At 49.3% G+C, this 15,099-nt stretch overlaps 1 protein-coding gene across 4 annotated transcripts; it reads left to right on the top strand.

Moving 5' to 3' along the window:
- Positions 1 to 7,399: 7,399 nt before the first annotated feature.
- On the top strand, positions 7,400 to 12,616 carry LOC101771078. 4 transcript variants are annotated; one of them, XM_004983256.4, is made up of 7 exons: positions 7,403 to 8,070; positions 8,388 to 8,478; positions 8,749 to 9,070; positions 9,336 to 9,548; positions 9,627 to 9,808; positions 11,728 to 11,852; positions 11,954 to 12,616. In XM_004983256.4, the coding sequence occupies exons 1-7, from the start codon at positions 7,829 to 7,831 to the stop codon at positions 11,955 to 11,957; spliced, it is 1,179 nt and encodes a 392-aa protein (XP_004983313.1). In that variant the 5' UTR covers positions 7,403 to 7,828; the 3' UTR covers positions 11,958 to 12,616. The 4 variants fall into 4 exon arrangements, with proteins under 4 accessions (XP_022685614.1, XP_012698041.1, XP_004983313.1 ...); XM_022829880.1 differs by adding an exon at positions 8,187 to 8,228 and having other exon boundaries at positions 7,929 to 8,070; positions 11,728 to 12,616; XM_022829879.1 differs by having other exon boundaries at positions 7,400 to 8,070; positions 8,388 to 8,469; positions 11,728 to 12,616.
- The last annotated feature ends 2,483 nt before the right edge of the window (positions 12,617 to 15,099 follow it).

Below are 15,099 nucleotides of genomic sequence, written 5' to 3'. Positions count from 1 at the left end.
TTGCGTGCTTCCTCATGTAGGTCGACCGTGTCCTGTTGAGCCTCCACAGCTTGGTCGGGATCGAATGCCTTTACCCTTGGAACGTTGTAGTCAAGGTCGGATGGCAACACCCCTCAGCACCGTATACCATGAAGAAGGGGGTGAACCCCATCGATCGGTTTGGGGTCGTCCTCACGCTCCAGAGGACTACTGGAAGCTTCGTGACCCATCAGCCGGTGTGCTTCTTGAGCCGGTCAAAGATGCCTGGCTGAGTCCTTGGAAGACCATGTCGTTGGCTCGCTCGACCTGGCCGTTGGTCCGCGGGTGTCCGACCGAGGCCAACCTTGATACCGTAGCCATCACAAAAATCTAGGAACTTCTTGCCAGTGAAGTTTGTTCCCTTATCTATGATGATACAATTGGGATTTCTGAACCGGTAGACAATGTTGAGGAAGAACTCGACCGCCTCTTGGGAGCGGATGTTGGTGATGGGCTTCGCCTCGATTCACTTAGTGAACTTGTCCACCACCATGAGCATGTGTGTGTGCCCACCTAGGGCCTTCTTGAGGGGCCCGACCATGTCGAGGCCCTAGACCGCAAATGGCCAGGTGATGGGAATGGTCTGTAGTTCCTACGTTGGCAGGTGAGTCTGCCGAGCATAGAACTGGCATCCCTCTCACTTGCAGACCACCTCCTTTGCGTCGCACAGTGCTGTGGCCAGTAGAAGCCTTAGTAGAAAGCTTTCCCGACCAGCGAACGTGGGGCCGTGTGACGTCCGCAAATTCCGACGTGGACTTTGAGGAGAAGCTACTTCCCCTGGTCAGTCGGGATGCACTTCATGAGTACCTCTGACGGACTTCGTTTGTCGAGTTCGTCGCCGATGGCAATGAACGTCTTGGCATGATGAGAGATTTTTCGTGCTTCCATCCTCTCCAGTGGGAGGACTTCTTCGAGGATGTAAGTGAGTAGTGGCGCCCTCCAGTTAGCTGGATGAAGCATCATCACCACATTATCCGAATCAGAGCCCTTGAGCCATTGGTCGGCGTCAGGCCGCGTCGGCACGGCAGAGCCCCCGAGCGCTTGGTCAGGGCTAGGCGGCGTCTACGTCGGGTCATCCCGGACGCGGGTGGATGGCTCGCGGAGGTCATTCACGAAGACTCCATCTGGTGTTGGTTCCTGTTTGGCTACCATTTTTGCTAGGGAGTCAGCGGCGTTGTTGTCCTTTCGTAGGACGTGATGCAGTTCGATCCCCCGGAATTTGCCCTCGAGCTTGCGCACCTCTTGGCAATATGCTGCCATGAGAGGACGAGGTGACGACCATAACCTCATGCTCGGTGAAGTAGTGTAGGAATATCCGGTTCGCCATCAGGACGGCGTACAGAAGCTTCTGCACCTAGGGGTAGCACAACTTGGCATCAGTGAGCACCTCACTGACGAAGTATGCCGGTCGCTAAATCTTCAGCACGTGCCTGGGCTCCTCCGTCTCGACGACGAGAATGGCGCTGACCATGTGGTTGCTTGCTGTGATGTAGAGGAGTAAGGGTTCCTCTCCCTCGGGAGCGATGAGGACCGGGGCTAAAGTCAGCAATGATTTGAGGCTCTCTAAAGCCTTCTGTGCCTCTTCCGTCTAGACAAACGTGGCTGTCTTCTTGAGGAGCTTGTAGAGCAGCATCCCCTTCTCGCCGAGTCGGGAAATGAACCGGCTCAGAGCGGCCAAGCAGCCTGTAAGCCATTGTATGCCTTTGACGTATGGGGCCCATGTTAGCAATGGCCATGATCTTTTTAGGGTTGGCTTGGATGCCGCGCTCGGACACGATGTATCCAAGTAGTTTCCCCTTCAGAACTCCAAAACGCATTTCTTGGGATTCAGTTTGATGCTGAACCTTCAAATGTTCGTGAAGGTTGCGACCAAGTTTGCGATCAGGTCACTCGCGTGAACCGTCTTTACCACTATGTCGTCCACGTAGACGGCGATAGTGCCTTTTGATAGCTCGACTTGGTCGGGTTGGTCGGGCGGGTCAATCTGGTCGGTGAAGCACTATTGCATGCACCACTGGTAGGTGGCACCGGTGTTCCTTAGACCGAACGACATGGTCACATAGTAGTATGAGCCATACGGGATGAGGAAAGAGGTCATGACCTGGTTGGATTCTTTCATCGCGATCTGGTGATAGCCCAAGTAGGCATCCAGAAAGGAGAGGATTTCGCATCCTGAGGTGGAGTCGACTATCCAGTCTATGCGTGGTAAAGGAAAATGATCCTTAGGTCACGCCTTGTTGAGGCCAGTATAGTCAACACACATTCTCCATTTCCCATTTTTTTCTTTTTTACAAGAACTGGGTTGGTGAGCTAGTCGGAGTGGTACACTTCCTTGATGAAACTGGCCGCCAGGAGTTTGGCGATCTCCTCGCCTATAGCCCTACGGCTCTCGTCGTTGAAGTGGCGCAGGCGTTGCTTGACGGGCTTCAAGCCCGGGGAGATGCGTAATGCGTGCTCGGCGACCTCCCTCGGGATGCCACGCATGTTAGCAGGCTTCCATGCGAAGACATCCCGGTTGGCGCGTAGGAAGTCGGCGAGCTCGCTTTCCTATTCAGTTGGGAGCTTTGTCCCGATCTGCACCATCTTGGTCGAGTAGCTGGAGTCGATCTCCACCGCCTTGGTCTCCTCAGTCGGACTGAAGGCGCTCACGACGGTCGTCTCCTTGTAGTCGGGCATGGCTGGAGCAGCCTCCTTTTCGAGCTTCTGGAGTTCGGCGGAGTGGGCAAGGTCGGTGGCGAGCTCGAAGTTCTTGTGGTCGCATGTGTAGGCGTGCGAGAAGTTACTACCCAGTGTGTTGGTGCTGTTTGGTCCCGGCATCTTCAGCTTGAGGTAAGTGTAGTTGGGGGCCACCATGAACTTGGCGTAACATGGGTGCCCTAGGATAGCATGGTAGCACCCGAGAAATTCCACCACCTCGAAGGTTAGGACCTCCATGTGGAAGTTAGCGCAGTCGCTGAATGTGATGGGTAGGTTGATCTGCCCGAGCGGATACACCTGCATTCCCAGGATCACGCCGTGGAAAGGTGCGATGACCGGTCAGAGCTTAGACCGGGGGATGCGCATGGCATCATGGGTTCAACATAGAGGATGTTGAGGCCACTACCCCCATCCAGTAGTACCCAACTGAGGTGCTTTTTGTTGACGATGGGGTCGATGACGAGTTGGTACCAACTCGGTCGGGGCACGCAGGTGGGATGGTCCTTCTGGTCGAAAGTGATCAGATGATTCGACCAGCTTAGGTAAGTAGGGATAGCTGAATCAACGATGCATACCTCTCGGTGGCGCACCTTGCGCTGGCGCTTGGAGTGGTCAGCGTCGGGTTCCCCGAAGATCATGAGGCAAGTTTCAGGCTCAGAGAAGCTGTCTCCATCTTTGCTTGCTGCGTCCTCCTTGTCGGCCGCGTCTTCCTTGCTTGTCCGCTCCTTCAGCTTGCCGGCTTGCCGCAGGAAGCGCTTGAGGAGTTCGCAGTCCTTGTCGAGGTGCTTGACGGGGAAGGCATGGTTGGTGCAGGGGCTCTCCATGAGCTTCTTGAAGTGGTCGTTTCGGCCATGCTAGGGTTGCTTGCCCAATCGGCCGGCCGCCGCTACTATGATCGGGTGAGTCGGTCGGTGCTGCTCCTTCTTGTTCTTCTTGCCCTGCTTCATGGAGGGGCCCTCGTCCCGGTCTTTGCGCTTGGCCTTGCCCTTGTCCCAACCGGTGTTGAAGACCACCCTGACCACCTCCTCACCTGAGGCGTGGTTCGTGGCGAGGTCGAGTAGCTCGCGGGTGGTGCAGGGCTTCTGGCAGCAGAGCTTGTGGATCAAGGACTCGCAGGTCGTCCCGGAGAGGAATGCGCTGAAGACATCCGCGTTGACAACATCCAGGAGGGAGTTGCATTGCCTCGAGAACTTGGGCTTCTATTTACAACTCTTGAGGTCCCATGAATTCCCAAGGTGGACATAAGTCCCTTGGAAGTTCCCTACGAAGACCTTCTTGAGTTCCGCCCAGTCACGGATGCTATTGGGCAGAGGAACTTGAGCCACGCTCGAACAAACTCCCCTATGTAGATGGGGAGGTACTGGATGATGAAGTTATGATCATCTACTCCACAGACTCAGCAGGCGAGCCAGAAGTCCTCGAGCCACACATCGGGGTTCATCTCCCCAGTGTACTTGGTGATGTTGGTGGGCGGTCGGAAGCACCGAGGGAACGACGCTTTCTCGATGCGGCAGCCGAAGGTCCGGGGCCTCGGTCCATCCGGGCTAGGTCTTCAATCTCCATTTCGGTCGTTGGGTCGGCTACCACGCCTAGAGTGCACCTTCTCGTGCTCCTCGTCGGGCTGGTTGCGGCCCATGTCCTCCGCTCTCGCTGCCATGTGGTCGACGTCGGCATTATGTCGCGCCACACGTTGCGGGTGGATGACAATACGCGCGTCATGGTTCGGCCCTATGCGTTCATTCATGTGCTAGGGATGCGGAGCTGGTGCTGGGTCAAGCTGCGGTGCGGCCGTGGCGCTCTGACCTGCACAACAGGGCTGCTGAGGCGAATGGACGTAGCGGTTCGGCTGGTGCGGGCCCAATGCTCCAGTAAGGCAAGATGTTGCGTGTCGCTGACACGACACGGAGCTCTCCGCCTGCTGTGCCGCAATGGTTTCCACCAGTGTCCGGAGGTTCCGGTGGATTACCTGCTCCAGGGGATCAGCGGGTTCAGGGAGGCTACGCAAAAGCATTACCATCGCGGCAATGTTCTGGTCGGCCTGAGCGAATTATGGGAGGTCATCCTCCCCAGCCATGATGTTGCACCGAACCTGGTGGGCGCGGCTTCGTGTGTCGCTTCCCGCGTTGCAGGCGTGCGGCTGTGGGTGACGCGGTGGGCGTGCCGGTGCTAGCGGCTGCTGGTCCTGCTGCTACTGTGGCAGCTTATCACCATGCACTTGCACCTGCGTCAGGACCTCCGCACGGTGGTCCGGCGGGGTGTGTGTCTCAGCGGACTCCACTGCCTCCGGGAGCTGTCCCGGGGCATCTGCCATGGCGCACTCCCGGGACAGGGGATGGTCGAGCGACAACGCGTCGCCGATGCTGGAGCCATCGCTCTCGAGCTCCTCATCACAAAGGTCGTGGAAGAAGGCGAGGGCGTAGTCCACCATTCCCACAAACTCGAGCGCGAGAGGGAGCGGCGCTATCACCCTCCAAAGTCCCGAGCGTACGCGTTCGCGGGGGAGATGAGGCTGTAAGGGAACCAACCGTGTGGTGAGCGTGGTGGTGACAACGGAGCTCCTCCGGAGAGCTGGCGGAAGGTGTTAACAAGTGAATACATGATAGTATCCACGTCACTTACCGTGAGGTTCGTGCCCAGCACGGACTCGATACGAAGCGCGAGCGCCTTGACATCTAGGTCATCGAGCGGCTCGCAGACGATGATGCGAGACATTCCTCCTGGGGATGCCGGGGGAGCCACCTCGTCACAAAGGCAGAGGATGCCGAGTTGATCGGCGATGAAGTCCAGGCTCCCAAAACGGAAGGCCTGGAGCGGCGTGAAGACGGGAGGAACCCACGCTCCACCGAGTGCGGGGGTGGGAAAGTCCAGCAAACCGAAGCGAATCGTGTCGCTCGAGCTCGTCATGCCGAAGATGGCAGGAAGGTTAGCCATTCGATGACCTAAAACACGAATGCAACGATGTCTTCCCCACGGACGGCGCCAACTGTCGATGTGAAATCTGGCCGACAAGTAAATATTTGTAGTTTTGCTATTGCGTTAGATCGGATGTGGCCTAGCACGCAATGATACAGGATGTATATTGGTTCGGGCAACGTGCTCTACGTCTAGTCAGGGTCGGTCGGTCAACTTTATTCCTGAGCTCAGATGCTCAAAGTTCGTAGTGGGGGGTACAAACAAGAGGAGTATGAGAGGGGGTGCCTGAGTCCTGGCCTTGTTCTCCTATCAGTGGAAGAGAGTGGTAGGAGCTCTGGCGTGCACTAGAGTATGGGGGAGTGTGTGAAAAAACGTCTATCAAATGTTGTGAACATGTTGTAGAAACAGGGGTCCGTCCCCTTTTGTAGTTCAAGGGAACGACCTTACAGTCGGGAGAGACAGAGAGAGTGAGTGTACGGGTGCTATCTAGTCTTGCGGCCCACGTCATCGGGTACGGTATGGCCTCCGTCCTCGGTCCCTGTTCTCCTTGTTAGGCCACTACGCCGCAACGGGTAGGTTTACGGCGGCACTGTGTAGGCGTGCGCAGGGCGTGGCATGGTACGGTTCTGCATACGATCGGCTGACTCGGGCGCCGCCTCGTTATCCGTCCCACCTGCTCCCTAGACCCACACCAAGCGTGTGCCCCCTGTCGGTAGTCCCAGTCGGCCCTGATCGTGCCTGTCGGGGGAGCAGTACAGGAGGTACGGTATATCCCCGGTCGGGAGTACTCGATCGGGAGAACTCGGTCGGGGTCGGACTACGGTCCCACCCCTAGCTGGACCCCTTGCGTCGGGGCTCCGACCGGGCCTCTCAGTCAGAGGAGTCGGTCGGTGGGCGGGTCGTGTTTTTGGCCCGGCATTGCGCAGCTGGGCCGGCCCAGATGCGCAATATTGTCGAGCCCTTTGTGGGGCCAAGTGTTGCGGGAAGTCTGTCCCGTTGGGAACCTTGGGTCTATGGACCCGTCACTATGGGTGTGTTTGGTTACTTGTATCATTTGATTCATGTATAAAATGGTTCAAAATAATAATAGTTTTTTTATTTGATTGGGTAAATTGTACCAACTCATCCATGATGAAGCCATCCAACTTAATTTATTTTCTACTAGTAGGAGTGAAATATATGATACAAGAAAATTGGTTGAACCCCATCATTCAGGATCGTCCATACATGCATCATGTGGTGCATGCAATTAAACATACCCTAGATCAATGTGTTTCCCACCTTCTTAAAGATACGATAGGTCCTATTTATTTTAGCTTTCCTGTGAATCTATTTTGTAAGGAAATAGTTGTCAGGAAAATTCGCTGGCTGGACCACTTGCTGAAGAAGCAAAACGCTCGAGGGAGGAGGTTTTCTCGATTGCCATAAGATTTCCGCCGTTCTTTCGCGCTGTTGGGCCGTATTGGGCCACAAGCGCTACTGCTGTGTTTGTGTGGTAAAGGGCCACGAGTCCGCCCGGCCTTACGAGACGTCAATTAAAAGCGGAGACCACCCCCAGCGATATTCACCCCCAGCCGGCGGCCGACCCCCATCACACGACCGAAATCCTCCGACCCAAACCCTAAGGGTCCGTTTGTTTAGCAGGAATTGGGCTGAATTGGAATTATTTTCCTAGACCGACCTGTTTGGCTCCGCATGGAATTGGAAATCGTCTTTCCAGCAATTTCCACGAGCTGATTTCCTTACCTGCGACACATTCCGGATCTAAAACGAAGAAATCGATTCCATCCCAACACGCCTCCCTTCCCCGACGCCGCGCCGCCTCCCTCTCCCGACTCCCATTCATCCCGACGCCGCGCCCCCTCCTCTGGTGCCCTCCCCCGGCGCCCACTCCTCCGCCGCCTCCTCCGACGCCCTCCCCCGGTGCCGCCTCCTCCAGCGCCCCCTCCTCCGCCGCGCTGCACCTCCTTCGTCTTCCCTTCCCCGACTGAAAGCTCGCCGCCGTTCAGATCCGCTCACTCGGCGCTGCCCCGGACAGTTCCCCACGTCACCGAAGTCGGAGAAGCCGCGGGACCTCCACCTCCAACACGCCCTTCGCGTCCCTTTCTCCTCATCGTCTCGTCCCTTCGCGTCTCCACTTCTCCCCGTCCCCCTCGCGGTTTTGCGCATCTCTCTCTATCTGCGCTCGCGGTGCTCGGCCATGATGGACTACCGCTTCGTGTACAAGGACGTGGAGGGGACGAGCACGCAGTGGGGCGACAGCCAGCGCCGCCTGGGGAATCTACCCCCGAAGCCGGAGCCCTTCAAGTCGCCGGCTTTCGCTCCCAAGGTCGAGGCCGACGAGCAGCCCAAGTCCAAGGAATGGCTTGACGCGCGTGAGCCCGAGGAGCTCGAGGAACTCGAGGATGACCTGGACGACGACCGCTTTCTCGAGCAGTACAGGTATCCCCTCTCCTTGGACTCGATCTGGTCTGCGTTCTGATTGATTGCTGATCCGTGATTGTGTCCTTTTCTTTTCTGTTTCCGTCTGTTCTTGGCTGAATCTTGAGATGCTCCAGTGCCTGCAGCGTTTGATTTGATCTGACTCGCATGGTCAAACGGTATAATTGGTGTGCTTCCGATAGTAATCTGATATCTTTCCATTGTTGATCTGGATCCGGTGCTGTACTACTGGGCTTGGATTGTTCGTTGCGTTTTGTGATTGGTTAGGTATAAGTGGGAATTTATTCTGGCGATTTGATTTAATTTTATGTTTGCAGGAAGATGAGGCTTGCAGAGCTCAGGGAGGCAGCAAAAGCCGCACGATTTGGCAGTTTAGTGCCAATTACCGGATCGGACTTCGTGCGTGAGGTGTCCCAGGCGCCATCAGATATATGGGTTATCCAAACAGAATATGGAATTTAATTCATGGAGAAAAATTCCATCCACACCCAAACAAAAAAAATTGAATTGAATCAAATTCTGAGTAATTTATTTCTGATGGAATCCAATGTCTAGAATATAATTCCTAGAATAGGTTTCAATTCCTGCGAAACAAACGGGCCCTAATCTGATTTTCGCCCTCTCGGTCCATCGATTCCCTCGCGGCGATTCATGGAGGCAATCTGGTGTGTTGTGCAGGAAGAACAGGGTGAGCCTGATCCAAAGTTGAAGATAATTGAGCGCCCCGTCGAAGATGGGGATGAGGAGAAGACATGCGGCGGCGGTGGCGGCGAGGAGGAGAAGAACGGCGGCCGAGGCGACACCGTGGATGAGGAGGACAGCGAAGACGACAGCGAAGAGGACAGCGAAGACGACAGCGAAGAGGACAGCGAAGAGGACAGCGAAGACGACAGCGAAGACGACAGCGAAGAGGACATGAGGGGTTGGGACGAGGAGGATGGCAACCCGTATCTGCCAGTCAAGTGGCCCTGGGAGTATCCGTTACATATTTGCCCTGAAGGTAATGAGAAACTAACTGCTGGTATTTTTGGAAACTACACGCGTAACATATTTTTTTAGACCAAAGAGAACGCCGCTCGGTAATCTGTAACATCTAAGACCTTTTCCAAAACTGAAGAAACAATAGTTATGAATGAAACTTGCAAAATCGTGATGTAAAATTATATTGGTTTTGCATCAACAAAATTCATGCAGTTCCTTAACGAAGATTTTCCTTAAACAAGAGTTTTATAATAACCAGTTGAATGGAACTGTTGTTTTTACAGGACAAAAGTATACACTGGAGGAAGCTAAAGAAATAGTTGAATCTACCTGGGAAAGGAATGGTGACCTGCTCTCAGAATGGTCTGACCTGTTTAACAACAACACGACTCCTTTGCCTGCGTTGCCTCTACGTGTTCTTCCAAGGGTAACCAAAAACTGTGTTTCTGGAGATGACTGCTACCATGTGCAGTATTGGATCGGAGATACTGATGAAAGTAGGTGAACTAATGATCAATGGCATGCTACTTTATCTTTTTCTCGTGTAGTCCAATTCTCATTTTTTATACTTGCAGCTGCACTAGATCATCCGTATTTCATACCCTGTGAGATGATGCAAGTGTTCTCCCTTGGATTATCAAGCCCTCTTGCTCGTCCTATTAATATTTATGGGCATTTTTCTGTTCGTGATGCCTGGGAACCACTCCGCAACTATCTTTTTAATCGCTCAAGAAATGATCCAGCCATGATTTCTCAGGTAAGTGATGCTTGTTCTTGTCCTGAATTGAAGCTCTGTCATGAGGACCACACGTCTACCGCGTCCACGAGGCTTCTCCTCTACTGTTGTTTGGAGGTGTTGCAACTTTGATTTATGAATGTTGCGATGCGACATTTTGAGTGTTGGAGCACTCTTATTATGATCTGTTGAATAAATCAGAATTATTTTGATCGATGTTGCATGAAACATGCGATGTTTCGGTGGTATTTTTGTCTGAAATTGGTTGGATGCAATGAGCTAGTCTAGAATAATTTTGATGTTGCAAATATTCATCTGTGATGTTGCATATGTTGTGGTTTCATGTTGCGATGGGCAGTTAGAGCACCTGGTGAGAATCTGTCGGTGGCTGATGATTGGTGCCATCCGATGGGAACATCTCCCATCGGACGTCCGGGTACTAGCAAGTTCGTAGGGAAAATGATTCCTTGTTTTCATTCCCTTGGTTTGTGATGATGTTTAGTTCATCAAGTTGGAAAGGTAGCTTTGGAAAGTTATTTGATACGATAAAACTAATTGCTGACTACTCATTAAAAAACTTATTACTGTAGAGGAAAAAGATGTCAAATCACCCTCTTGTTGGTGTGAGGGGGTTAGGTTCAGGAAGTTTGTCTACCTATTGTAGTGTCTGAAGGCACTACTTGTTTTTCCTAATCTGCTGTGTAAAGCAGTAGGTAGAAGTCTACTGCATGTCTTATTTTTACAAAATACATTTTTAATTGGTGAACTCTGTTATCCTTATCACATGTTTCCTTCAAGTTTTCATTAGCTACCTTACCCTGTGTTTTCAACTATTTTAAGCGGGATGATTATGTGGCACTTAGGTGCTCCTAGGTGCTACCTCCAATCTTGCTTGCCTCCTTTCTGACCAGTCTGCTTAGAGCTTAGTGCTTTTTATTATGCTTCAACTTGTTTGGACTTGATCTTGGACGTGCTAGTCCCAATTCTTGCCATGCCAATGCATATATAACTATATAAGTACTGGTGCCAGGTCGTATGTAAAGTGTAGTCGGTGTCAACTCTTATTTTTTATACTCGCAAATATGAGAGTTATGAATTTATATTTTGGGTTGTCTGAAAAGAAAGGGGAAGGGTATGCTTCTGCACAGAACTGTATTTTATTACTTTGTGAAGTTGGCTTCTAGGGTATGGTACCATTACATATTGGAATAGGATTTGGTTATTTGGTGACATTAAATATGTTTCAAATTATAGAATCATTTGTATTGTTCCTGATTGCCCAAATCCTGTAATTTTGGTAGCTTGTTGAACCAAACACAATCCTGTAGCAGAGCAGCTAACAGTGTTCTATTGTCACTTAAATGAAAATAATGCATTGGATGAGGTTGAATATCATGGGTGTGAGAAATAATAGATTTATGGAAAAGCTCCTACCCAATTTTGTGGTTACATCTAGATCCTGTTTTTCACCTTACTGGTTGCACGTGTGATATGGATCTTTAATTTACTTCAAACCACCATTCATTTTTTGTAGCACACAGTTCTCTCTTTTCAGGAATGTGTGACCTTTAAAAAACTATGCCGTAAAACTTCTATTCTTTTATCATGGTAGATAAATGCCATTTGGATTGATGGGTGTACTATAAAATTTAAAAGCCGCTGTTAGCTTACTCATTGGAAAACAGATCCTTTACTATTGACTAATTCACTTGTAACTATGGTCATAGTTGGAGAAATGTCATGTTCTTTCCAACATGAGTAAACCATTAATTGTGATATTTCTTTACAAAAAAATGATGTCGGATTCATTCTATTAACCTACCAGTTGAACTCGCTTTTATGCGTTGTACAGCATTATACCGAACTGTTCTGCTGGTCTTATTTTTAATAGCGCTTATACTTTTTATATTATAAGAAGTTCTAACATTGTATACCTACAGGGTTGCTCTTTCCTGCCACTTTGTAGCCCATGTCGTGGAATATATGTGTGTCCATATTTTTTAATGGATGTTAATCTTTGGATAAAAGAGGAAGAAGGATCTCCTGACACACCGTTGTTTAGTGGGTATGTTGAAATCGACACTTCTTTTGCTGGATTCGGATCCGTCCTGATAGGACGGTTTCAGGGCGAAGTTTATGGCGTGAACATGATATTTGCTTTGCTAGGTAACAGCATTGAGACTGTTATAGAGGTAAATGCAGAAGCAGAACAACCATCAGACGTGAGAATTAGTGCCTCAACTAGTGGGTTTGATGAGGAGATTTCACTATATGATGGCAAATTTTGTGGAAGTGGGTCAATGTTCAAGCATATAGTGGCTGTGAAGAAGCAAGAGGAATTGCACGTTGTTTTGAAAATGAATGAGTCTACATACAAATGGACTTTTAAGGCTGGAATTGGAGTTGTTATAGCACCTGAACACCCAGTTTCCGGTTTTACTCAGTACTTTGTCATGAATGTGTCTTTTAGAACAAAGGGCAAAGCAGCATCAGCTTGGCAGTGGAGTTGCATATGCAATGACGTTCGTGTATCGAGAATGTGTCTGTAGAGTAGCAGGTGCGAACAAGTGCCATCTGAAGCTCAGTGTCAACTACTGAACCATGTAAGGTGTAGAGGACCCAACTTTGTGTGTTGCTAGTCGATTTCTGTACTTGCCAATGGACGATGCACTCTTGTTTTATATTTTCTCCAAATGAACTCTATTTTCTTATTGCCTACTCATTAGAAAGAGTGTTGAAATTGTAATCCAAATGTACTGCTCCCGTTTATTTCGTATCTGTTCCGCGGTTTGTGCGTGGTTGGTACAGCCCGGTGATCTTCTCACTTAATCTCATTGCCTGATAGTTAATTGAGCAAATTCCCTCGATGTCATGAAAATGAAAATTTTTCGGATTGCATCAGTGCCATAGAAACTCTAATTTATCCCTTTATGCTATTTTCGTTATGAATCTGCTAGATTTTAACGGAACATAAATTTGCTAGATTTTAACGGAACATGGATGGAACCCTTTATGCCATTTCCGTTACGAATTTGCTAGATTTTAACGGAACATGAATCTGCTAGATTTTAACGTGGATGGAAGGGGAATCGGCGTCACATAAAATGGCATCTGTGCCCCTATTACACTAACTAAAGGGGCCCACTGCAGAACCTTATCCTCTCCCTCCACCCACCGGCTCTCTCCTCTCCCAACCTCTTGTTCTCTCAAGTCCCCCACGCCGTGCCCCCAGAGGCGCGCCGCCGCCCTCCTCCGCGACATAAGCCATACGTCCTTCTGCAACCCCTTGGATCAGGAGATGCATTTTTCTTCTCGTCATCAGGAAACATGGCTGATTCTGTTCTTTCCCATCGGAACTGGAAGCAAATTTCAGTGCTTTCTTCAAAAAATATTGCCTGCATTTATATGTGGATGATACAAAATATACATATTAATTTAAATAGAAGCAAAAATATTGCTCAAACAATTAGAATTTCCTTATAAGTATGGTGCCAGTCACCATTAAAATTGGCATCAAAATTTGCTTATAATTATAAGGCTAGGAGTAGAATAGATTGTCTGAAAAAGTGAAAATCACATACCGGCTCATGTTCTTTCATAATTTTTATTTGTTTGAACTTTGGTTACGGTGTTAGAAGCTTATGAACTCTTTTCTCCAGCTCCAAGAGAAAATGTTAGAGCTATTTTTTTTTTTGCAGGGGTACCCTGTAGTAAGATGTAGTCATCAATTTCTACAACTCGAAATAAACTTGAACATTACATATAATTTGTGGCATCAAATGAGCGGCCCATAAACTTCAAATTCCAAGGAAACATTGTTTCTTAGGTGGCGGGACATCACTGGCATAAGGGAGAGCAGTAATTGCTGCAACATATCCTTTTAAGAAGGCATTCCAGAATCCCACTGACTATGGGTTTTGCATATAAAGGTAAAACCATACACGGAAATATAATCACACAGGTGTTTCATATATAACCTGAATGGTATTATCCTATTAGCAGATGATAAAATTTAAATGTTAATAAGAAGGCTTCAATTTATAGGCATAGTTGGCTATGTTGTGTTAGATTCTTGAAGGTATTATCCCCCACTTCAATGTTGGCTATGTTGTGTTAGATTCTTGAAAAATGTGATTATACCAAACTATGCTAATTAATCTGAATACTGTCATCCTATTAGCAATAGTGCAGATTCAAAACATTATCAAGAACGTTATAATGTAGAGAAATAAGTCAAGAACAACTAATTCTATTAGGTATAGATAGCCAAGAATAGATCAAGCAGTCTCAAACTATGAGTGGCAGACGATTCAAATCGAGTTTTTAAACCTTGCAAGGTGAGCCTAACCCCACGACATTGCGTGCCATGATGGGTCCACCACACATGTCAGCCGTCCCCATCAATCCTCAGGCACATGTCAGGCCCACATCCCTTGGATACAATACCCCACGGTTCCGGACGTCGCCGTACCGTGGCTGTATTTGTACCCACATGATGCACCATGAAAAACTCCGTTCCAGAGATAGTGGGGCGGTCTACTCACGTCCCAGTTCAATCAAGTACTAGGCTTCCCAATCCCATACTAGGTATGAGATTAGTACGTTCAAACACTTGACCATAGATCTAAACATATTTTGACCTTAGTATCTTTTCCTAGATAGACGGGGCAATTCCACCGAGTCAGAATCAAAGCCCGACCCCATCCGTCATCCTTATGGTTGCAGTACAAATAAGCAAGCAACTCCTATAACTCGCGAGTGACAGGAAATCACTCGACTTTTACTGAGTCCCTATTTAGCATTGCAACTACTAGACCTATCATACTAGTGTCCACCCATAGGTACCTAAGATCATGCAACTAAGTTTGCAATCAACTCCTATGAACTTAAATGCACAAACATAATCAACATCAGTAGTGCATAAATTTAGAAATTTGGGTTATGCTTTGGGGCTTGCCTTCCTGTTCTTAGTTAGTAGGGAGCTTGTTTGAAGCTTGACTGGGCTCTTGCTCAGCCTCGACTTGATGCAGTTCAGCAGGTACCTCCTCGGTCGTCGGGAGCAGTTCGTACGTTCCGTCGGCGAGATTCGCTTCTACACGAGATGCAATGCAATGATTCAAGTTTCATGATTTCATATGCAAGATGAATGTAGATATTTTTGCAGAAGTGTAAAGCTTACAACGAACACGTATCCCTAGTCAAGATTCAAACTTGAGTTCTTCGTGAGATAAAGTGATTTCATGTTTTAAACCCTGGGTTTGATTTAATGGTGATTGTGTACACATATATTATTATTTCATTCACTTGAACTC

Source organism: Setaria italica, chromosome IX (assembly GCF_000263155.2).
Source record: "Setaria italica strain Yugu1 chromosome IX, Setaria_italica_v2.0, whole genome shotgun sequence".
Lineage (NCBI taxonomy): Eukaryota > Viridiplantae > Streptophyta > Magnoliopsida > Poales > Poaceae > Setaria > Setaria italica.
The sequence above is the reverse complement of the archived record's forward strand: the minus strand, read 5'-3'. Positions and strand labels throughout refer to the sequence as shown.